The 23,244-nt window shown below is 39.4% G+C and overlaps 1 protein-coding gene across 2 annotated transcripts in view; it reads left to right on the top strand.

Annotated features, from left to right (window-relative positions):
• Nucleotides 1–23,244, top strand: part of DNAH5 (dynein axonemal heavy chain 5) — a 261,833-nt gene that overhangs the window by 134,716 nt on the left and 103,873 nt on the right. For both annotated transcript variants that reach the window (XM_073891083.1, XM_073891084.1), the window contains exons 39-47: nt 3,639–3,773; nt 4,623–4,730; nt 7,042–7,195; nt 12,152–12,298; nt 14,728–14,969; nt 17,770–17,946; nt 18,362–18,563; nt 19,588–19,730; nt 20,478–20,612. In XM_073891083.1, the coding sequence (XP_073747184.1) occupies nt 3,639–3,773; nt 4,623–4,730; nt 7,042–7,195; nt 12,152–12,298; nt 14,728–14,969; nt 17,770–17,946; nt 18,362–18,563; nt 19,588–19,730; nt 20,478–20,612 (1,443 nt within the window). The remainder of the gene's footprint in view (nt 1–3,638; nt 3,774–4,622; nt 4,731–7,041; nt 7,196–12,151; nt 12,299–14,727; nt 14,970–17,769; nt 17,947–18,361; nt 18,564–19,587; nt 19,731–20,477; nt 20,613–23,244) is intronic.

The raw sequence follows: 23,244 nt of genomic DNA on the forward strand, positions 1-23,244 counted from the left end.
GTGTCCTCCTGGTTTTCAGGAACCTCTCAATCATTGCTCTTCTCACTTCCATGCGCCCTAATGTAGTGGGCCACGCCTTGCTAGTAATAGTCTGTTTTATCTATTGTAACTTCTTAAAAAATTTATTTTTTATTTTTATAATTTAAATTCAATTAATTAACATGTAGTGTATTATTAGTTTCAGAGGTAGAGTTCAGTGATTCATCTACTGTAACTTTTTTTTTTTTAAAGGTTTTATTTATTTGAGAGAGAGAGTGTATGAGCAGGGGGAGGGAGAAGCAGAGGGAGAAGCAGGCTCCCCCGCTGAGCAGGGAGCCTGACAGGGGGCTCCATCCCAGGACCCTGGGATCATGACTTGAGCTGAAGGCAGACGCTTAACGACTGAGCCACCCAGGTGCCCCTCATCTACTGTAACTTCTATCATAACTTTTTTGCTAGTTCCCTGCACTGTTGAGAGTAGCAGGTTCTGACATCTTGCAGTTTTGCAGTTAAGAAGCATGAAATTAATCCTATATTACTTCTGTACGAGGTATCTGTTGCTGGGTGACGATGGTCCCACAAATATACCAGCTTAAAACAATACACAATTTATTATTTCATGGCTTCTGTGGGTCAGGAGTGCTGGTACATCTTGGCTGGGTCCTCTGCTTAGAGTGTAACAAGGCTTCAATCAAGTCTTGGCCCGGTGCTTGACTGCGGGAGGATTTACTTCTGCGCTCACTCCGGTTGTTGGCAGAATTCTGTGCTTGAGGTTGGAAGATGGAGGGATTCAGTTTCTTGCCGGCTGTCAGTTAGAGAAGGCTACACCATCAGTTCCCACGGGCTGCATGCTGGTCTCTGCCGCACGGCCGCTTGCCTTCTCAATGTCCGCGAGGGAAAGAGGTTCCAGCAAGGTGACTGCAACAGTTTTGTATTAGGACTCTCCAGAGAAACAGAACCAATAGGATATATACAGATATACCTATAAAGAAATGTATTACAAGGTATTGGCTCACACACTTATGGAGGTAGAGGAGTCTGATGATCCGTTGTCTGTAAGCTGGAAACCAGGGAAGATGGGAGCGTAGTTTGAAGGAGTGATGGTGTAGATTCTGGTCCAAGTCTGAAGGCCAGACGACCAGGAACATTGAGGGCAGGAGAAGGTCGGTACCCCAGCCCAGCAGTAGGGCAGAGTGAGCGAATCCAACCTTCCTCTGCCGTTTTGTTCTATTCAGGCCGGCCTTGATTGAATGGTGCCCACCCATGCTGGGGAGGGCCATCCTCTTTGGTCCACCAGTTCAAATGCTAATGTCTTCTAGAAACTTGTTTAGAGACACTTCACAAATAGTGTTTGCTTAGCTACCTGGGCATCCCGTGGCCCGCTCAAGTCTTCAGTAGCGTGACCACGGAATCACATATACACAATCACGTATGACCTGTCACCTTTGCTGTCTTGTGTCGGTTAAAGCAAATCACAGGTCCTACCACACGCGAGGGGAAAAGATCCTACCAGGAGGTGGGGAGCATGCCACAGATTGTCAGGACATACAATAATAATTACCAAAAGCATACGCGAAATAATAATACCCCAAATAAGCATAAAACTATAACACGAATAACACCTCCAACATGTATAACTTTGATCCCTCTCTTCACCCTCCCCTGCACTCCCAGCTGCTTTGACTCCAGATTATTTTTTATATCCCCAGCCTCAATTAAGTTACATTCTCACTAAAAACATTCTTGGTTTCTCCTGCTTATTGCAGGCTTTCCTCACCCATTCTTTTTCCTCTGTCATAGAAGTATTTTCCCACGCTGCTTCTTGCATGTAGAAGACTCCCACATCACTGACTCCTGTCTTCTTCTCTACTGTTTCATTTCTATCTCCTTCACGCCCACAGCCCTGCTCACAGGGTTATTGTCTGACAAAATCAGTCAACACGCCCAAAACGGTTGGCCCCGTGCTGATCTCTGGGTGAACATTCTGTGAATCTCACTTCATGCCCACAGATTTAACTGGGTCCAGTTCCGAGAAGTTTTCTTTAATTAATTCCACACACCAGCACTTTCAAGTCATTGTTACTTTTTGGTGAGTTTGCTCACATTTTTATCATGTTACCTCTATTAGAACTTAAACTCCTTGAAGGCAGGAACTCGATCTGAATATTTTTCTGGGCTCCATCCTCCACATGGTGAGTATGAAGTGATGCATACTACTCCAGTTACCTTAGCAGATAATTGTTTTTTTTTTTTTACATGGCAAAACATATAACATTAAACCTACCACCTTAACCATCTTTAAGTGTGCAATTAAGTACTGTTAAGTATATTCACAATGCTATGAAACAGATCTCCATAACTTTTTCCTCTTGCAAAACTGAAGCTCTATACCCATTAAGCAGCGATTCCTCTCTTACTCCTCCCCTCAGCGCCTGGTAACCACCATTCACTTCTTGTTTCTATGCATTTTACTACTTCAGGTGCCTCATGTGAGGGGGATCGTAGGGCATTTGTCTTTTTTGGCTGGCTTATTTTGCTTAGCATGAGCCTCAAGTTTCATCCATGGTGTAGGAGGTGACAGGATTTGGTTCCTTTTTATGACTGAGGGGGATATGCCATTGTAGGGATATGCCATCTTTTTTCCTTACATTCATCTGTCCACGGGCATTTGAGTTGTTTCCACTCCTTGGCTACTGTGTATACTGTTTCTGTGAACATGGGTGTGCAAATATCTTTGAGATCCTGCTTTCAGTTATTTGGATATATACCCAGAAGTGGGATTTCTGGATCATACGGTAGTTCCATTTTCAATTTTTTGAGCAACTGCCATACTGTTTTCTATAGTGGTTGGAAAATTTGGGGCACCAGGGTGACTCGGTTGGTTGAGGGTCTGACTCTTGATTTCAGTTCAGGTTATGATCTCAGGGTCATGGGATTGAGCCCCACATCAGGCTCTGTGCTCAGTGAGGAGTCAGCTGGAGATTCTCTCTTTTCCCCTCCCTCTGCCCCTCTCCCTGCTCACATAAGCTCTTTCTCTAAATAAATAAATAAATAAATAAAATCTTTAAAAAATTTATAGTGGTTGGATAATTAGTTTTTAATTATTCACTGTGATGAAATTTGGTGTGATCGAGCTTTTATAAATATGTATCAAGGGAATAACAAAGCTGGGGGCTTGGCTTTCTGATTTGTCCTTATTTTTATGTAATCCTAGAATATAGCAACTTTTCTTCTTCCTTAATACCTTTGTCTTTTTCCTATCGGTATACATATATATATATGTATATATATACTCCTGGTTCAGAATTTTAGCTTTAGAGATATGAGGAACTTTTTCTATGGATGTCTGATTAAGAAGAGGCTCAGGGGGATGCGTATACTCCAAGAGGAAGTTTATTCCTTTCTTCCCGTCAAGATATATTTATTAGTTCTGATCTAAGAGCTTACATTAATGATCGTATATGAGGGAACTCTTTTCGATCTTTTCTATTTGCTCCAAAAGTATATTGATAAAAATGTATTGCTTTGCTAGCTGTACAAGTTTTTCTAAAGGAAAATTAGTGTTTGTTCATTATTGTGACTAGGTCTTTTGTCAAATTTGTAGTTTTTATGCATAAGTTAATATTGAAAATAAGCCCTTTGTACTTCACATGCTTCAGGTACATTATGATTTTGGTCTGCGGAACATTCTGTCAGTTCTGCGAACCTTGGGGGCGGCAAAAAGAGCCAACCCTTTGGATACGGAATCAACGATCGTCATGCGCGTTCTCCGAGACATGAATCTTTCTAAACTGGTAAGATTCACAGATGGAAATGTTCCACCCACTTAAATAGCAGTGAACTAAGCACAAATGAGAATTAGAAATATTTATTTAAAATACTCACTTAAAAATGCCTAATTATCAGCTAAAAGCCCTGGAAAGCATAACTTTAAGTTCGACTTTTTTGGGAATTATTTTTTGCGGTAACTCATATCTAGTCTAACATATGCCTATTTCCATAGAATTGAAATGGATTTTTAAAAATCCACGTGTTAAGTTTCCAAATACCTTGAAATACTTTTGGGTTTTAGAGCTAAAATCTCACCTTCTTTAAAGTCTGTAGAGCCCAGCAGGAAATTATATGTAAACTTAACAAGTGTGTAATAATTTCACACTCTTTGATTTCATGGTAGAGACTGAAAATCAATTGTTCATTATCAGCGAATCTACGTACAGGGTGACAGAATGATATATTTTTATTTTAAAATAAAAATGTGAGGCAAATTCCAATTCATGAATTTGTTACTATCTCTTATTTAAATTATTACTTTCTTAAATTTAAATTAGAAATGGTAGGTTATGTCGTAACTTCCCAAACTGGTTATTTTACAGGGAGGTTGTTCTGTAGGCAATATTTTTCCTTTCATCTGCTTCCTTCCATTTTCCTCTTCTTTCTCCCATTCCTCTCCCCCTTTTCTAAAAATAATTTTTAACTTATGGGTAACATGAGGAAAATATTCCTCAACTTGGGTGAAGGTGGTATTTTATTTATTAACAGTTATGATAAAAAAATTTGGTATGTCCAGCATTTTCAGTTTATCTCTACATTGCTATGATCATGCCACAATAGTCGGTCTGGTTTCCCTTTATTTTCTCTTTTAGATTGATGAGGATGAACCCTTATTTTTGAGTTTGATTGAAGATCTCTTCCCAAATATTCTCCTGGACAAGGCAGATTACCCTGAACTGGAAATGGCGATTAGTAGACAGGTAATATATTTCTCAGGGCATCCAGTACTATGTCTCTCTCATCGGAATTTCATGGGAGTCAGGTGGCTCTGATGTATTCCAAATCTGTGGTTCCAAGGACAGCACCCAGGGCTGTGGCCGGTGTTTTAGGAGAGGCTGTTGCACACCTCGAGCTCCTCCAGCCAGGGGGGTCTCCTACCATCCTGCAGTCCCATGTCTCGTTGGCCACGTGCTTGGGGTCCCGTTATTGACGGAAACCATTCCACACCAGATTCCGACATGAAATATAAGAAGTGAACAAGATGAGTGGGGCTCAGCTGGCTGCCTTGCTCGGCTTGGCTTTGACTGTGACCCTGGTGTTTCCATGTTACTTTGATCTCTGGATTCCTGCCCCCGAGTGTCATTCACGATGATCTCATGAGGCTCCTCACTGGTCATTCTTTTTCTTCAGGCCCAGGATCACTTGTGATTTCTTCCTGGGGCTCTGGGGGATCTACCACATTATGTGTATCATTAGGTGTCTGGATTTCCCATGACACTTGGTAGAGCTTTGCTTTTTTATAGTTTTCCTAGGAATGAAACTGAACCATGTAAAGGTTGTGCCTCAGTTTCTTTTCCTACAAGGAAGGGTTTGGAAAAAAATTTTTATAGAAGTGGCGATTAGCTCATATTTATAAAATATACTTTAATTCTTTGAAGATATTTGTTAACAAAAATCAAATATGGTAGTATTTAATGGATCTTTTCCTTTTAAAAATCAGTATATAAAAATCTCAATCTCCAGGGCACCTGGGTGGCTCAGTGGGTTAAGCGTCTGGCTCTTGATTTTGGCTTAGGTCGTGATCTCAGGGTCCTGAGATGGAGCCCTGCTGGGCCTGTGCTCAGGAGGAGTCTGCTTGAGATTCTTTCTTTCCTTCTCCCTATGCACCCCCTAAAATAAAGAAATAAAATCTTAAAAAAAATCTTAATCTCCTGGTCAGGTAAGAGTGATAATTCATTTTGCAAATGGTTTCTTCATCATATGGCTGAATTAATTGTAGCATGGTCTCAAAAACTTAGTATAATGTCATTTATAGGGTGACTAACAGCATAATTTGTAGCATATGAAAAAATCTGAATATTTAGGTTTTCCAAATATTTAAATAAAACTAAAAGCATCATTTATAGTGTTTTTAAGCAGAGCATGCTAGTTAAGAGCACAGACCATGGAGCTGAGTTTCCTGGGCTCACATCCTCACTCTGTCACTTTATAAGTAACAATCTTGGGGAAATTGCTTGGTTCTCTGTGCCTCAGTTTCCTTTTCTGTAAAAGAAAGATATCAGTAGGACTAATCTTATAGTGTTGTGATGAATATTGAACTGAGAATAGCGTTGGGCAGGATAACTTTCATGCATGTGTTCGACAGATTAAAACTACCCAGTAGATTTATAGACAGTTTGAGATTTCTATGGAATTTCTGTCAACTTGGTGTGCTACAAAGTTTTCTAGTTACTGAATATCACATTTAAATTAAAGATTTAAAATGCGTTTTGATATTTGAGTCTTTCCCATGACATGTATTAAAGGATATATTAATATAAATGTATTCAATTCCCAAAGGCAAATGCGGATGTTTCTTATTGGCTTGGGATAACATTTTGAATAGTCAGCCTGCTTTTTGTCTTTGTATATATATGTATTTTTATGCCATATATATATATATATATATATATATATATTTAAAAATTTTCTATTTTAAGTAAACTCCACGCCACACGTGGGCCTTGAACTGACAAGCCTGAGATCAAGAGTTGCACTGACTGAGCCTGCCAGGCACCCCAGCAATATATATATATAAAAGTTTGTTTGTTTGTTTGTTTATTTATTTATTTATTTATTTATCTGACAGAGACAGCGAGAGAGGGAACACAAGCAGGGGGAGTGGGAGAGGGAGAAGCAGGCTTCCCGCGGAGCAGGGAGCCCAATGCGGGGCTTGGTCCCAGGACCCTGGGATCATGACCTGAGCCGAAGGCAGGTGCTTAACGACTGAGCCACCCAGGTGCCCCCAGCAATATATTTTTTATTTTGGTAAAATCCATAACATAAAATTTACCATTTAACCATTTTTAAGTGTACTGTTCTGTGACATTAAGTACATTCACATTATTTTGCAAAACATCATCACCATCCATCTTCAGAACTTTTTTCACCTTTCCAAACTGAAACTCCATGCCCATTAAACAATAACTCCCATTCCTGTATTCCCCACTCAATGTCTGTGCTTATTTTGAGCACAATGGTAAATTCTGATTGCTGTTGATGTGGCCCAATGTGGGGCTTTTATGCTTTCAGGTTGAAGAAGCTGGTTTAATCAACCATCCTCCTTGGAAACTCAAAGTCATCCAGCTGTTTGAGACACAGAGAGTGCGGCATGGGATGATGACCCTGGGGCCCAGTGGGGCAGGGAAAACCACCTGCATCCACACCTTGATGAGAGCCATGGCAGGTAAGGGGGCGCCCAAGCTGTCTTGCTCTGGGCAACACATTTAAGTAGCTATGACCCATTTGAATGCTCCAAGAGGGACGCAAAAGTTAGATACATTAATATATTTGTATAGGAAGGAATGCTGCTTTACTGATTATTGGGTTCATTTCAGTGATAACGTATTATAATAATGAACTAGAAGGGAAAAAATTTTTCAGCTTTACCAAGATATAATTGACATATAACATTGTGTTTAATGTGTACAGTGTATTAATTTGCAACATTTGTATGTTGCAAAATAATTAACGCCATGAGCTTTGACCCCCATCTTGTCACATAGTGCCATTTCTTTTTTTGTGGTGAGAACATTTAAGATCTACTCTTCTAGCAACATTCAAGTTTATGATACAGTATAATTAGCTATAATCACTCTACTATATATATATACATGTATATACACACACACACACGGTATGCTATAATGTACATTAGATCCCCATACATATTAATCCTTTAGCTAGAAGTTTGTACCCTTTGCCCAATATCTTCCCATTTCCCTACACCTCAACCCCTAGTAACCACCATTCTACAATCTGTTTCTCAGAGTTTGATTTTTTTTAGATTCCATATATAAGTAATACCTCACAGTATTTGTCTTTCCCTGTCGGACTTAATTCATTTAGCATGATGTTCTCAAGGTCCATCTATGTCATTGTAAATGGCAGGATGTCCTTCTTGCTCCTGGCTGAGTAATAAACATATATATACATGTAAAATATGTATATTTATATGTATACACACACACACACCATATTTTCTTAATCCATTCATCTATTAATGCACATTTAAATTGTTTCCGTATCTTGGCTTCTGGGAATAATGCTGCATGAAAAAATTCCTGAACAGTGACTTTATGTATTGTGTTACATGTTTTACTTGTGTCATTTAATTTTCACAATGATCTTGAGATGTGGCTATTACCATCCCCATTTTGTACAAAAATTCAAGGCCCAAATTCAGAAATGCTACAGGTTGCAAAGATGGTAAGTGATAGGATTCAAAAATTACAGGATTCTGGAATTATAGATAGGATTCAGAATGTCAGGGTCCACTAATGAAAAGCCCAGACTTTTTCCATTATAACATGCCACTTTCTAATAATGACTTAATACAACCTCCCAGTACAGAAAAAATTATTTCAATTTCAATTCCTAAAATCATCCTTATCACAAACTAATTTCCCACCTAGAATTGGATGTTTTTCTGGTGAAGTTAAATAACTGTATTTAATTTCCAGATCTCCCTAAGCCTTACAGCTAAGTCCCTACCTAGCCCGAGGTCATCTAAAGATAATAGGCATTGTCACATTTGTGATTATTCTTATATTTCCTGAATGGACATTGATGTCTGTCATACTGAAGGTATTGTGTAGGCAACTCTTGGCCATGGCAGATTTGCGTCCCAAAATTTTACAGAACTCCACCTATTGGAATTCAAATACATGGTCCCATAGGGAGAAGGTGCCTAGTTGGTTTTCCAGTCAGTTCATGCAGCTCCAGTGCACTGATCCTGAGTTGGTGGTTGTGGAGATTGCTCTGTATTGCTCTAGGGTTCTGCACATGTTGGATTTAGTTGGATACCTATATCGTCAGCGATGGGGCCCAGTGAATTCTGTACATTAAGTCCACCAGGGGGTCTCCACGGTGAGAAAGAACTGTGCTCTCAGCTATCACTTACCTTGCCAAAACTGAGAACTCACACCTGCAAGACTTATCATGTGCTTTTCACGTGCTGTTAAGTTTGTGTTTGGGGATTTTTATAGAGCTTTAAAATGATGTGTTCTCTCAAATTATGCTTAATAATACTTTTGTTATTGTTATGTAGCTGCCTTCTGTTAACAATAAATTACAAATGCACCTGGTAAAATGACTTGAACAAAATGAGTACTAAATATTAAATGATAGTGATACATTATGTATAATATGTCTAAATTATATAACCCATATGGCATCACTGGTTTTGGAGAAGTTCTTTGCAAAGATGAATTAATCATTAGCTGTTGATTAACCTGTTCTTGGTTTTAATATGTAGGGTAAATATTTGTTATTTTAAGTGACACATTGTTTCTTGCTGAACACATTCATTCTCCCAAAGATTGAGAAGGTAATTGGGTTGAACTTATACTAGACCCATATATATTTGTGTCCTTATTCATCATGTGTTTGTTTATCAGACATCTCTAATATTCTGTAGTTTGAGGCCCTGCTAGGTTCAGTAGCTTAAATGGGAAGGCAGGCATGAAAACAAAAGGCTGTGTCTTCAAGGAGCTTACGGTTTGGTGGAGTAACAGATAGTTATTAGTCAACACGGAATTGCTCTGAGGAGGTTTGGACAATTATGTTGTGAGCAGAGGCAAAGGAGATCAGAGACCTTTCTAAGGAATTATAGGAAGGCTTACAGAGCAGGTGCTGCTTCAGCTCAGGTTTGGGGGTTGAGTAGCAGTTGGATAAAAGGCATTCTTAGCAGAATGAAGAGCTTGGGCAGGTAGGAGGGATTGGAGAGAGCACGGCATACCCAGAAATTGCTTTGGTATGGATAAATGTGCTCTCTGTGTGGGTGGGAGTAGGGGAGATGAGGAGGTGTAGCGGATGCTACTGGTCCCCAGCCCTTCATCCCTTTGGCCCTCCCCCACAGATGCCAGTGGTGTCTCCTGGTTTTTCAGCATTATGACTTTCCTAGAATCTAGGGAACTCCTGGTTCAGCCTGAAAGAGGGTGAGAATTAATGCTCCTGAGGCAGCCATAGCCTCAACTGGTGGGGCGAAGAGTTGAAGGCAAGTGTCCTATCTTCTCTTGTCCATTAGAGGGATACTACCTCTGTGGCCACTTCACAAATGAGCCCATTTTGGGGGTTCTCTCCTTTTCTGTCTCACTGTCTCTTTCCCCTGACTCCAAACTCCCAGTACCCACATCTTTGTTTGAGGCTTTGCTTTTGGGGGGAATTTAGGTATGGCATGAGGAACTTTATAAGTTAGGCTGAATACCTAGGTTTTATTCTGTAGGTGATGGCAAGCCCTTGAGCTGGGGAGTGGTATGGTCAACCTTCTGTGTGTGGAAGGCCACCTGGCGGCCATGTAGAGAATAGACCATGGACAGGAGGGGTGGTCTGGAGTCCATAAGGAGGCAACAGCAAGAAAGGATACATACTCTAGGGCAGAGTCCATGAAGGTGGAGTGATCAGGACAGTCAAGAAATGCCTAGGAGGAGAGGAGGAATTAGTTTAACGAACATTTTGAAAGTCAAGCATTTTTTTCTTGGAGCGCTAACAATGTTTTGGTACTTCTTTTTTTTTTTGGCATAATTAAAAAATTTTATTATTGAAGTTGGCATACGATGTTATTTAAGTTTCAGGTGTATAACATAGTGATTCAATAATTCTATACAAAAAATGTTATGGTATTTTAAATTAAAATAATGCAATTCTACCTACTATCATAATGAAATAATTTTTGACAGTTTTTCTTATATGGGCAACAGACAAAGTCCAGTTTTTACCTATGATACTGTCATACTGTTTGAGAGTTTGCTGGCCTTTTGTAAAGTGTGATTAGGTAAAAAAATAGTTTTGCCTGCCAGCTCTGAAAAAGCTGAATTGTGACTCAGTTTCACTTCAGCATCAGAAAGTATTGAAGATAATTACCCTGAGTCTTTTTGTGATTTAAAAAAGGAGACCTAAAGGGGTGTCTGGGTGGCTCAGTTGGTTAAGCATCTTCCTTGGGCTCAGGTCATGATCCCAGGGTCCTGGGATGGAGCCCCACACCGGGCTCCCTGCTCAGTGGGGAGCCTGCTTCTCCCTCTCCCACTCCCCCTGCTTGTGCACGTGCGCTCTCTCTCTCAGTCAAATAAATAAATAATAAATAATAAATAAATAATAATCTTCTAAAAAATAAATAATCTTTTAAAAAAATAAAAAAGGAGAACTATGGTCTAATTTTCTAAATAAGTTTTAATATTTTTTAAAGATTTATCTGTTTATTTAAGAGAGGGAGGGAGAGAGCGCGAGAAAGTGAGCACAGGCTTGCCCGGCAGGGGGCAGGGGGCGGGGGGCAGGGGTCGAGGGAGGGGCAGAGGGTGAGGGAGAGAAGCAGACTCCCCACTGAGCGGGGAAACCCCACCAAGCTGATGGGGGACTTGATCTCATGACCCTGAGATCATGACCTGAGCTGAAATCCAGAGTTGAACGCCTCGCTGACTGAGCCACCCAGCTGCCCTGGTTTTGATGGGTTTTATCACGTTTTTCAATGTGCATAGGTATGTATGCTTGCCAGTGTTTGTCAGTCTTTCACACAATATGTAATATTTTAGCATCTATTTTTATGATTTTATACTTTAAACCTTATTCTTCACCTTTGTGCTTATTAACTGCTTATGTACAGAATCTGGCCCCTTTAAGAGTGAGTTTTAGGGTTTGAAGGATTCAAAGACCTTTATTTTGAGGTTGGCCACAAAAGAAAAGTCCTTGATTCTTGCAGCATTAGTTTAGCTTACTTTTTCCAAATGAGCAAGAACACATCTCAGTGAATTGAAGCCTTTTATGGAGAGAATGAGGCATCTTCTGGGTGACATTTCAGAGACCAGACTTAATCTGATACACCATAAATCAAAAGATTTTTGAGCTGTGAAATTTGAAGAACTTCCAGGTTATATTAGTTTGTTCATCAGTACCAACATGGTATCTTTTCCCCCCTTTATGTTTCCTTTTACAGCAGGACTTAAAAACAAAAGTATGTTAGTCCATAAAATATAACAGTGTTAATTATGATAACTTGGAATGCAGTAAGACATATATTCTCAGTATAATTTTGCGTTTTTCATATTTTGAACACCTGCTGATGGTACATTGCAAATTAGTTCAATGTTACCTAATGATGGTTCACTCTACATCTGAGTCGTTTAAAATTTGGATTTACTTGGTACAGACTGTGGAAAGCCACACCGGGAACTGAGGATGAATCCCAAAGCGATTACGGCCCCACAGATGTTTGGTCGGCTTGACGTGGCCACAAATGACTGGACTGATGGGATATTTTCAACCCTTTGGAGGAAAACACTGAGGGCCAAGAAAGGTAGAAGATGAAGTATTATTTTTGACATGTCCTTCTAAATAAAATCCTTGGTGCCTATTTAGAATTAGTAGAACATATTCTCCATATAATACCTTAGCCAAGACTAAGAAGTCCTGAATCAGTATATTTGTCAGTGTTGAAATACTGAAATTATTGATTAGGGTAATTAAAATCCCCCCTCCCACCTTTTTTCTTTGTTGTTGTTATGAAGGAAATTATTTTTCTTTTGAATAAATATTTCTGTATCCCTGTGATATCTTAGAATAAAAGAGAAAGAAAAAGCTGTTACGGAAAATTGATAGTGTTAAATAAAGTAATTTTACTGTAACTATTTCACTGAATCTTTTAAAAATGTTACTTTTATTTAAGTACAGCCTATTTTTAGAAAACTGATTCTCCTATAAAATCACAGGAGGAAATAGGCTTCTTTGGGAAGAAAATTACATATATCAAAAATGAAGTTTATATGGAACTAAGAAATTCTGTTTAGGTGTACACTGGTGTTTGGTTGTCCTGTGAACAAACTTGTTAAGGGCTAGTGGTTCACTCTGAATATTCTCTTACTTACGGAGTCTAGAAATTGAACCCGGTGTTCCTGGAATATAAGCTCAGATGGAAGAGGTGATATTAACTCTCTTCCGATCATGTTTTCTCACGCCCGAATAAGGAGGAGAAAGGCCCAGTGAATGCACTTGCAGAAAGAAACAAGGATCCAGGAGAAGGGCAAGATATTTGGGCTATTTCTTTAGGAGTCTCTGCTTTGGAACAGTTTCTCCCAATAAGTGTTTAAGGTGGTGCCAACCCAGTTCTCAGTTAGGGAAGGGAGCTCATCAACCTAAAAATCAGTTGTCAAAAGAGACATGAAAACGTGAGATTTCAAAAGTGTGTTCCTATTTGGAATTATTGTTTTGTTGGATATAAATCAAATTTTGTTTCTGACCTTGTTTCAATAATCCTGTGTAAACAGATCCAGTACCCAGTGCTCCCAAGAATGGGAGCTCAGAGAGGTGGTTTTTTTCCTCCTTAAAGAGGGCAACATGCCTTTTCTAAGGGACTCTGGTGTTTAGATCATCATTTTACTTAAGTTCAAGTCAAATGAGCATAATTAAGATTTTCAAAGCAGTTGACTGGACATAGAATATATTACAGGTGTTACACAGTAAATAAAAACTAGAGTTAACAAACTTGGTCATGGTGTCAGTAAAGAGAAACTAGAGATGAGGAGAGTAAGAGGAACCAAATACCTAAATTTATGATGGCATTGTGGTTGACCATTCTGCGGATGCTTGTCTCTTTCTTTACTTCCGAATATCTCCATAAGTGACCCCCAGCAGGTTTTGTCCCCAGTGGTCCTCCAAAACTACTCTTTTAAGGACACTCATGACCTCCAGCTCGTCAGATATAAATTGTCGGTTCTCAGGCTAGTCCGGCTCTCATTGTACCTTGGCATGGTCGATCACTCCCCTTCTTGGAACTCTTCCCTCGCTTGGCTTCAGGGAAACTTTACCTCTTGGCTCTCCTTCTACCTCTGCCTCAAGGGGGGTCTGCCAGAGGGAGGAGCCAGCAAAGGAGACACTACTAGAAGTCTGACCATCAAAGTGACTCTGTCCTCAGACCTCCTGTTTCTGTCTACTTTTACTATCTAGAAGAAACATACCCAGTCCGTGGTTTTTAAATGCCGTCTCTAAGCTGGTGGCTTCTACGTGTTAATCTTCAACCCTGACCTCTCCCTTGAACCTCCAGCTCAACAACACTGTGGGATGTCTGTGGGACATCTCAGATGTGAGATGTGCAAGCCAGAGTTGATTCTGTGGTTCTTTCTGGCTGTCCTTCTGACTGTACTCACATTCTTCTCCTCCTTCTCTTCTTATTTACTGGGTTCAACTTCTTGCTCTTCCTGGGACACCCTATGCTTATACTCACTTTGAGACCTTTGCACTTGCTATTCCTACTGCCTGGAAGACTTTACCTTTAGATCTTTACATTTCTACGTTCTCCTGAAATATATTATTGACTACCTTGTCCAAAGCAATGCCCCATCATCTTATCCTTCTTAATTTTTCTTATCTTGGATATTTCTTTGCTTATGGTTTGATTGAATATCATCTCTACCCTTTAGAATGTATGTTCTGTGAGAGCAGGAATTGTCTTATTTACCACAAAATCCCCAGACTCTAGAACAGTGCTGATACATAGAAGGTGCTCAATGAATATTTGTTCAATGAAAAATGACTTTTTACTTTGATTATGTGCTTTAAACAACTGGTATATAAAGAACTGGAAAAGTCCTATGTGATAAAATCATCATTTCTATCAAAGTTTAATGAAAATCACATCAAGTTATAGTACTTCTGCAAGTATAGTAGTTATGTGTCTATGTATATATGTGTACGTATGCTTTTCCCCCCACCTTTGGTGGAATATTTTAGGTGAGCATATCTGGATAGTTCTTGATGGTCCAGTAGACGCCATTTGGATTGAAAATCTGAATTCTGTTTTGGATGATAACAAAACTCTAACCCTTGCCAATGGTGATCGGATTCCCATGGCTCCAAACTGCAAGATCATTTTTGAACCCCATAACATTGACAACGCTTCACCTGCTACTGTCTCAAGAAATGGAATGGTTTTCATGAGTTCTTCTATCCTTGACTGGAGTCCTATTCTCGAGGTATGAGTGGAGTCTTTCTTTTGTGCACTGAAGGAGGAAAACGGATCTTTAGCATTCCTGTAGAGCGCATGTTGATTTTTCTGCAGACCTTTGGTGTCATTGCATTTGATCGCTACTGTTTAAGACCCCTCCTTGCCTGCTCTGGGATGTTGGAACCCTGATTGTCCCTTACAGGTTCCTTCAGTGTTCTGGTGTCTGTAGGTCTCCTTTCATCTCTTTAGACCTGTGATTTCCACTGTGGGTTGTGGAGTAGTTGCCAGGCCTCACTGAATCAATAATCCCACCAAACTGTGAATAAGTAAAATTTAATTTGACCACTTTGGAAATTCATGACATTTTAAAGAGGTACTCAGTCATGTAAAGTTTGGGAGCAATCATCTTAGAATATCAGCTTTAAGAAAACAGTTTATTAAAATTCCATCTAAGGGAAAAATTGCATATAAGGAATTTTTATGATTCAGTAGTCATTAGTTTTACGTTCGTTTTTGGAAATAATGTTTCAGATAATATTTCCAGTTCATGAAAAGGTATATTATTTTCTTATCACCAATACATTCTAGAATATATTGATTATAATCAGATTATAATTAAATGCCTTGTATACGTGGATATTTTACTAAATAAATGCTGTAAGGCAAAATGCTTATTAGATAAGCCAGATGTGAAACCTTTTTTGACATTGTTGGTCAAATTTATTACTTTATTTACATAATTTTTTGGAGATGATTTCGATTGAAAACTTATAAAATCATAATTTTTAAAAAAGATTATTTGAAAGAGAGAGAGAGAGAGAGAGATAGTAAGCACAAGAGGGAACACAAGCAGGGGGAACAGCGGGCAGAGGGAGAAGCAGGCTTCCCACTGAGCAGGGAGCCCGATGCAGGGCTTGAACCCAGGACCCTAAGATCATGACCTGAGCTGAAGGCAGATGCTTAACCAAATGAGCCACCCAGGTGCCCCCTAAAATCATAATTTAAATTAAGTAGATGTTTACTTTGTATTGTCATTAACTTTTGTGCTTCTCTTTCTCTATGAATATATCCTAACTTTTAATAATATCTTCTCAGAATTTACAGAAACCTGGGTTGAAAAAGGGTTTAGGTTTGGTTAAATGTGAAGATATGAATAAAGAGGGGATTATATAGCAAAATGATACTTATGTATAATTGGATATGTCACTAAATATGCTTCTAAAGATTTCAGATTTCACAATCAAATTATCCATCCATTAAGGAGAATACAGGGCAAGGGTTCTGAACACTGGCTTTGCAAGAGTAATCATCAGTGACAGTTCTTTAAAATACAGATGATGGGGTCATACCCCAATCCTTCCAAATTAGAACCTCTGGGCTGGGGGTTGGGGGTAAGGTTCAGGAGTCAGTTTTTATTTTTGCTTTTGTTTTTAAAAGTACCACAACAGGTCCAGATTTGGTAACTACAGATACAGCAGCAAACTCCAAGTAAAAAAAGCATTTCTGTGATTTTCCCCAAATGCTTCACATTCACAAAGGCTTTTAAAAAATACTTCTACACGACTAGCTAATGAATATTTAGACTTTGCTATTTATGAAATAAGCTTCTATTATGTTCTATGTTGAAGATGAATAAGGTTCTTACATTAATGGTACACTTACCTAATTTTATTTTGTTAAAGTAGGCTCCATACCCAGCATGGAGCCCAATATGGGGCTTGAACTCATGTCCGTGAGATCAAGACCTGAGCTGTGATCAACAGTCAGACGCTCAACCGACTGAGCCACCCAGGCGCCCCTTACCTAATTTTTTATATGCTTTTGAATAATGCAGTTTCTTCTCATGAATGGTTAGCAAGACTCACAAAGAATCAGATTGGAAGTGTTGAGAGCAGTACAAGGCAGCTCTAGGGAGTTACTAGAGGCAGACGGGTGGAGAACTTGTGTTCACTGGTATCTGTCAGCTCCTGGGAGCCACGCTGATTACTTGGCCCTGTGTATGACATTCTTTTTGATTCCATCAACTCAAAAGGGCTATGTTCTGTTTTTGTTGCTGTGGCACCCTGGTAAATTCAGGAATTGATGAATAATTTGGAATCAATATTTTATTGCTTCTGTTCAGTCTCTAAGAATGAGCTGATCTCTTGAGGCCGAGGGAACTTGCGTCAGCTTTAGAGAAATAGTGTGTGTTAGTGGTATTTTGTTAGAGATCACATGCACTTTTCTAATAGTGGGTTCCCCAAGTGACTAAATTCTCCATTTTCTAGAGTATTCTTTGATATTTTTCTACATTGGTTATTAATTAAATTAGAAAAAATAAAAGGAAACAACTAACTTGATAAATCTTTTTTCCCATTTAAAACAATGTGGGTATGGATTTCCTTTATTCATCTTTTATTCCTTTTTCTTTTCCTAAATTATTTCTCTATATATGCCTCCTCATTTTCTTCTAGTATATTTTAATTAAGAGCTTAAGACTTTTTCTCCATCTTGGCTTCAAGACCTGAGCACATGTATAGGGTGGTAATAGAACATGTGCGTTTGAATTCCGTCCTTGGCACTCACCAGCTGTGGGATCCTGGGCACATTACTTCCACTGTTTGGGCCTTGGTTTTCCCATCTGTAAAAGGAAGATAATAATAACTCCTACCTCATAGTGTTATTCTGAGCATTAAAAGAGTTAGTGCATGAAAGCCCAGTTAGTATGGCCTGGCACATCCTATATGCACTATTATCATTAATTAATATTTAAAAAATTTTTGTTCCAAAATGGCCATTCTCCTGGTGTGCTAGTAAACTTATTAATGCATTAATCTGTAAATGAACAGGGTTTCCTTAAGAAACGCTCGCCTCAAGAAGCTGAAATTCTTCGTCAGCTCTACGGCACGTCTTTTCCCGACCTGTATCGCTTCAGTATCCAGAACTTAGAATACAAGATGGAGATGCTTGAGGCTTTTGTAATCATGCAGAGCATTAACATGCTTCAAGGGCTGATCCCTCCAAAGGTAAATTGCTCAAATTTCTAGAAATTTCTCTCTTATTAACAGAGCCATGTTGTGCAGAGAGTACAATATTTGAAATTGGTTCTGTTAGACCTGTGGTTGGGGGGAGATGTTTTAAATGTGCACATGCATCTTTTGCATTTTTCTCATTTCTGTTTTCACCAAAGAAGCCTTCGGTTTATAATTTAGTGGCGAATTCACTGTCATCTAATAAGCATCCAGATTTATTTTGGAGACCAGCTTGGTATTCCTCGAGATCAATTCTGTATTTGTTCCCGGTTTCATTCATCTTTCCCTTGTTACTGTCTTGGGGAAAACTGTTGTCCCTTCTACATCTTTGTTATTTTCATTGAAACCTCCAAGTAAAATGTCAGTTCGAGAAGCAAGCATTAAAACAACAAGTTTCTTTTGTGCTCAGGAGCAAGGTGTGGAGGTCACACCAGAGCACCTGGGGAGACTGTACGTCTTCTCCCTGATGTGGAGCATCGGTGCCCTGCTCGAACTGGAGGGCCGACGCCGGCTGGAGCATTGGCTGCGTTCTCAGGAAGCCCTGACCTTGGATTTGCTGCCTCTAGAGGGGACGGAGGACACCATGTTTGACTATTACGTCTCGTCCACTGGTGAGGATCCTTGCTTCCATGGACTCATACACAACACATGGGAACAGTTTTTTTCCACTGGCTAATATTTACATAAGTTTTATTTTTCTAAATGGTAATTAAAACACTTGGCTGTAAAATTAAAATGGAAATTTTCATGTGTGAAGAAACCTAATTGTTTCTTTTTTGAAATTTTATTTCATTTGTGTTCCAAATGCACATCTTCCCCTTATTAAGTATATTATTTACTGAACTTTTAATGAATTAAAAACAAACTAGGGGGGCACCTGGGTGGCTCAGTCGGTTAAGCATCTGACTCTTGATGTCAGCTCAGTGGGAAGTCTGCTTGAGGATTCTCTCTCTCCATCTCCCTCTGCCCTACCCCCCCCCACGTGTGCACTCTCTCTCTTTCTAAAATAAATCAGTCAATCTAAAAATGACCATTAGAGAAAAATCTCCAAATCAGATGTTTCAGTCATTTATGTAATCAGGAATTTACATAAAAATTACAAAGTGCGAAGTATATATTTACCAAATATGTGTTTATCTATACGTCTGTATCCATCTATATATGCCTCAAGTTTATTTATATGTGCATACATATATATATAAAGTACAGACATACAAAGCATATATATATATATACACAATATTTATATCTTTTATTTTTTATTTATAATTAAGGAAGTGTGTAATGAAAAGCTTGTGAGATTAGATATTTTAAGTGGTCTTAGGTACATACTACTATCACTGTATTCTTAACTTTTATACAGATGTAATTGAAAACTGACATGTTTAAAAAGAAAATTCCAGGATTCTTCTTCATATTTCCTAATAATAACACTTTGGAATTGTTCCTTGGGAAATTTTGACTCGGCTAACACATACTTCAATAGTACTTAGATCTATGGTTCTAATGATCTTCATTTTATGGGGAGTTTTTGAAAGATGGCTTCATGAGACGTCCAGGACATGTGCCTGTTCCAGTTAGGACTTCAGTTATTCACGGGCATGTGAGGATGTACATGTTCTCTGTTCGTCTCAGGTGAATGGAGGCACTGGACCACGTGCACTGAGGAATATGTGTATCCATCTGACGTCACCCCAGAATACGGCTCCATCCTGGTGCCAAATGTTGACAACGTGAGGACTGACTTTCTAATTAAAACCATCGCCAAACAGGGCAAGGTGTGGCTCTTTGACTTTCATTGACAATAGCATATTTTAAAATGTCACTTGAAAACACAAGGCATCTTGAATTTATCTTAGTATGTTTTGGGTTGCTGTTTCGAGTAAATGAAAGTATTACCCAAATTAATATACTTCTTTTATTATTCTCGGGTAACAGTGTTAAGAGTTGAATAGTTGCAGTGCATGATCAAGTAATTATTTCTCACACAGTAGTTGAGAGAAAGTGAATTTGGACTTGTTTGTCCAAAGAGAAATCCTCCTTTCCGATGGCTGTGTGAGTTTGCTGGGGCCGCCGTAACAAATCACCACAGGCTGAGTGGTTTAAACAGCAGACATTTCTTTCCCCCCAGTTCTGGAGGCTTGGTGTCCACGATGAAGGTGTAGGCAGGTTTGATTGCTTCTGTGACCTCTGTCCTTGGCTTGCAGGTGGCTGCCTTCTCACCGTGCCCCCCATACTCTTTACCCCTGTGACTCCATCCCTGCTGTTCCTTTGTGTACGTGTGTCCAGATTTCGTCCTCTTACATGAATACCAGTAAGATTGAACTAGGGCCCACCTGAATGGCCTCATTTTCACCTGATCATCATCTCTCTAAAGATCCTATCTCCAGATACAGTCACATTCTCAAGTACTGGGTGTTAGGGCCTCAACATGTGAATTTTCGACTTGGGGGTGGGGGGCACACTATTTAGCTCATGCTCATGGTATTGCATTCCTTGGATTTCTTTCTCAACGTCTCTCTTAGGCTGTGCTGCTGATTGGTGAGCAAGGAACAGCTAAAACAGTCATTATCAAAGGATTTATGTCGAAATACGATTCTGAAAGTCACATGATCAAGAGTTTGAATTTTTCTTCTGCAACCACCTCACTGATGTTTCAGGTACTGGCTCTTTGGTATCGTTCGTTAAGACCAAGTTTGTGATCAACTTTGGTGGCTCACCTCTCTTCACTGTGCTGCCTGTGCCCATGAGCTTCGTCGGCACTTTCCCAGCCACGAGTGTGCCTTCCATTATTCACCTGCAGTAGAATCTCTCCCTAGTTGGATCATATTGTATAATCTTAAATGGTAGAGCAATAAAAAGCTTATATTGGGTGTTAAAAGCCTCAGTAGTGTTAAAAATGTCTAGCAAAGCCTGTGAACACGTAAAATCCCAAACTGAAAGGGGTATCATTTATTCCTGCATCCAAACCTGCCTGCTTTCCCTACCGTCTGCTTTTCTGTGGGGGTTAGTATTTTTCTAGGTTTTAGACTAGACACATGGGTCATCTTCGATGGGTCTCTCTTGAATCGAGGGCTGTTCGTGTCGCTAAAGAAATTGTTTTCACATCTCCTTGTCTCTCTTCGTTCTCCCTGTCCACCTCTGCATAATTCACATTTCAGGATCCACACCAGGGTATTAGCCTAGAAAGACCCCCAGCCGGTCCAGTCTAATTCTCTTCCAGTCTTGCTTTCATTCCTCTTCCAGTCTCCGGTTCTGATATTGCCAATTTATCTTGTTGTTCCCTGACTGAACATTCCACAGTGACTCCCATCAGCAATTGCAGGAATAAATCTTAGAGTTAGCACATTGAAGATTTTACTCTATCATATCGTTGGGGAGTAACAACAACAACAACAACAACAAAAATCCCACAAATTTGCTCTGCTTTTGTCAATGGAACTGCCAACAATGACCTGGGTTTGCAGTGGTGGACTGGTTGTTTGCTCTTGTTCCCAAGTTGTCTAAGACCCTGTTGACACTGGGGAGGGAATCCCGTGTGTCCCCTCACGCTTCAGTTGTTTTCAAGTCACCTCTCATATCTGCTAGAACATTAACACATTAATAAAAAGGACACATTTCATATATTGAAAATGAAAGGGAAATTTTTAGGAGAATCTCAACCCAAAGAACTTTGCTCTTGATTAACTTTGTTGTTCTTTAGCTGTTGGAATGAAAATATCAAAGAGCAATGAGAATAGTTGACAGCAGGGCTACACCGTGACTTCGTATCACTTAATGTAATTGGTGACCGCAGAGTGCCAATAAGCTAAGACCATTGATTGAGTTTCTAAACAAGACTGTCAGCTACATTGTGCTCCTCTGTTAGAGATGGAGTTTTCAATACTGGCTAGCCTTCTATCATACGAACGCCACTGACAGTGTGGTGGTGCGAAGGAAGGTGTGAACGGAAGGTCAACCTCAGATTGCAGAGACTCAGCTGTGGTATTTTTGTGTTTGGGGGATAGCGCCTTAAATTATCCTAAGCTGTCAGGATGCTAACATTTTACACATTCCTTTCTTATCAACATTAGCCACATTCCTTTGACACTGTCTCACATTTAAAGAACTTTTGTTAGTTTTACTTTAGGAGAACATCCTCTTAAAGGTTATAATTTTAACTTTATTGGTGGATGCAGGTTTTAAAACCTCAAATCAAAGTGTAATTTTTTTTCCCATTATGTTGGGTAATTATCTAGCTATTCGCATTTCTTGAGACTGGATTACATCTTTAGGGTTGTAATGCAATTCTGGCAGTAAAGACCTGGACTTACTAAAGACTTCACAGGTGAAGGGCTCAGCGCCCCCACAAGCCTTCCCTCACTTCAGATATCAGCCCCATGCCTGGGTTTCCAGGCCACCAGCACTTCTGAAGAACTGGCTAGAAATTTAGCAGCTCCTATGACTCTCTCTCAGTTTCCATAATTCACCAGAGCGACTCTCAGAATTTAGGAAAGTACTATGCTAATGATCATGGTTTTATTATAAAAGATATGACTCAGGATCAGCCAAAAGAAGAGATGCAGTAAAGTCAATGGTTGGGAGAGTCCCGACTGTAAACATGCCGTGTCCTCAGAATGCATTATCCTCCAGTGTATATCCCCAACCAGGGGGCTCACCTGAACTATAATCTCCAGAGCTTCAATTGGGTTTTATTACATAGGTATGATTGATTGAATCATTGGCCATGTGCTTGAACTCAGTCCCAAGCCCCCTCCCTTCCTAAAAGGCCAGCTGATACCATGTGGTTCAAATCCCCAACCCTCAAATCACATGGTTGGTCTTTCTGGCAAGAGCAGTCTGAGAGACTAACAAAGAAAACCCTATTACTCAGGAAATTCCAGGTGTTTAAAGGCTCCCTCCTAGGAACCAGGGACAAAGGCCAGCCAAATTATTTAGTATGTAAGAAGACCTTGTCACTGTATTTTTATTAGTAACTCTTGGTGTTTATATTAGTAACTCTTGGTAACCTAAAGTACTCCTTTAAGGTGGTAAGGATCTGTAGGCTATGTTTCTTTAACAAGAGACATTTATTAATTTCCTGGAAAAAGGCATATTTTAGCTAGAAAGCAACTTGTTTGTTGACATAAAAATTCATAAACTATATAATAAATTTCTAGAAGTCATACCACATTGAAATATAATAATTAGGACAACAATAAAGCAGGCTTTCAAAACACAAAAATCTGTATTCTTTAGGATCCCATTATCTGATTCACAAGTACCTTAGCCCAGTTCCTTCCTATGCTGGTG

Source organism: Callorhinus ursinus, unplaced genomic scaffold, assembly GCF_003265705.2.
Source record: "Callorhinus ursinus isolate GAN/ISIS: 27379988/994484 unplaced genomic scaffold, GSC_fseal_2.0 scaffold3, whole genome shotgun sequence".
In the NCBI taxonomy this organism is placed as follows: domain Eukaryota; kingdom Metazoa; phylum Chordata; class Mammalia; order Carnivora; family Otariidae; genus Callorhinus; species Callorhinus ursinus.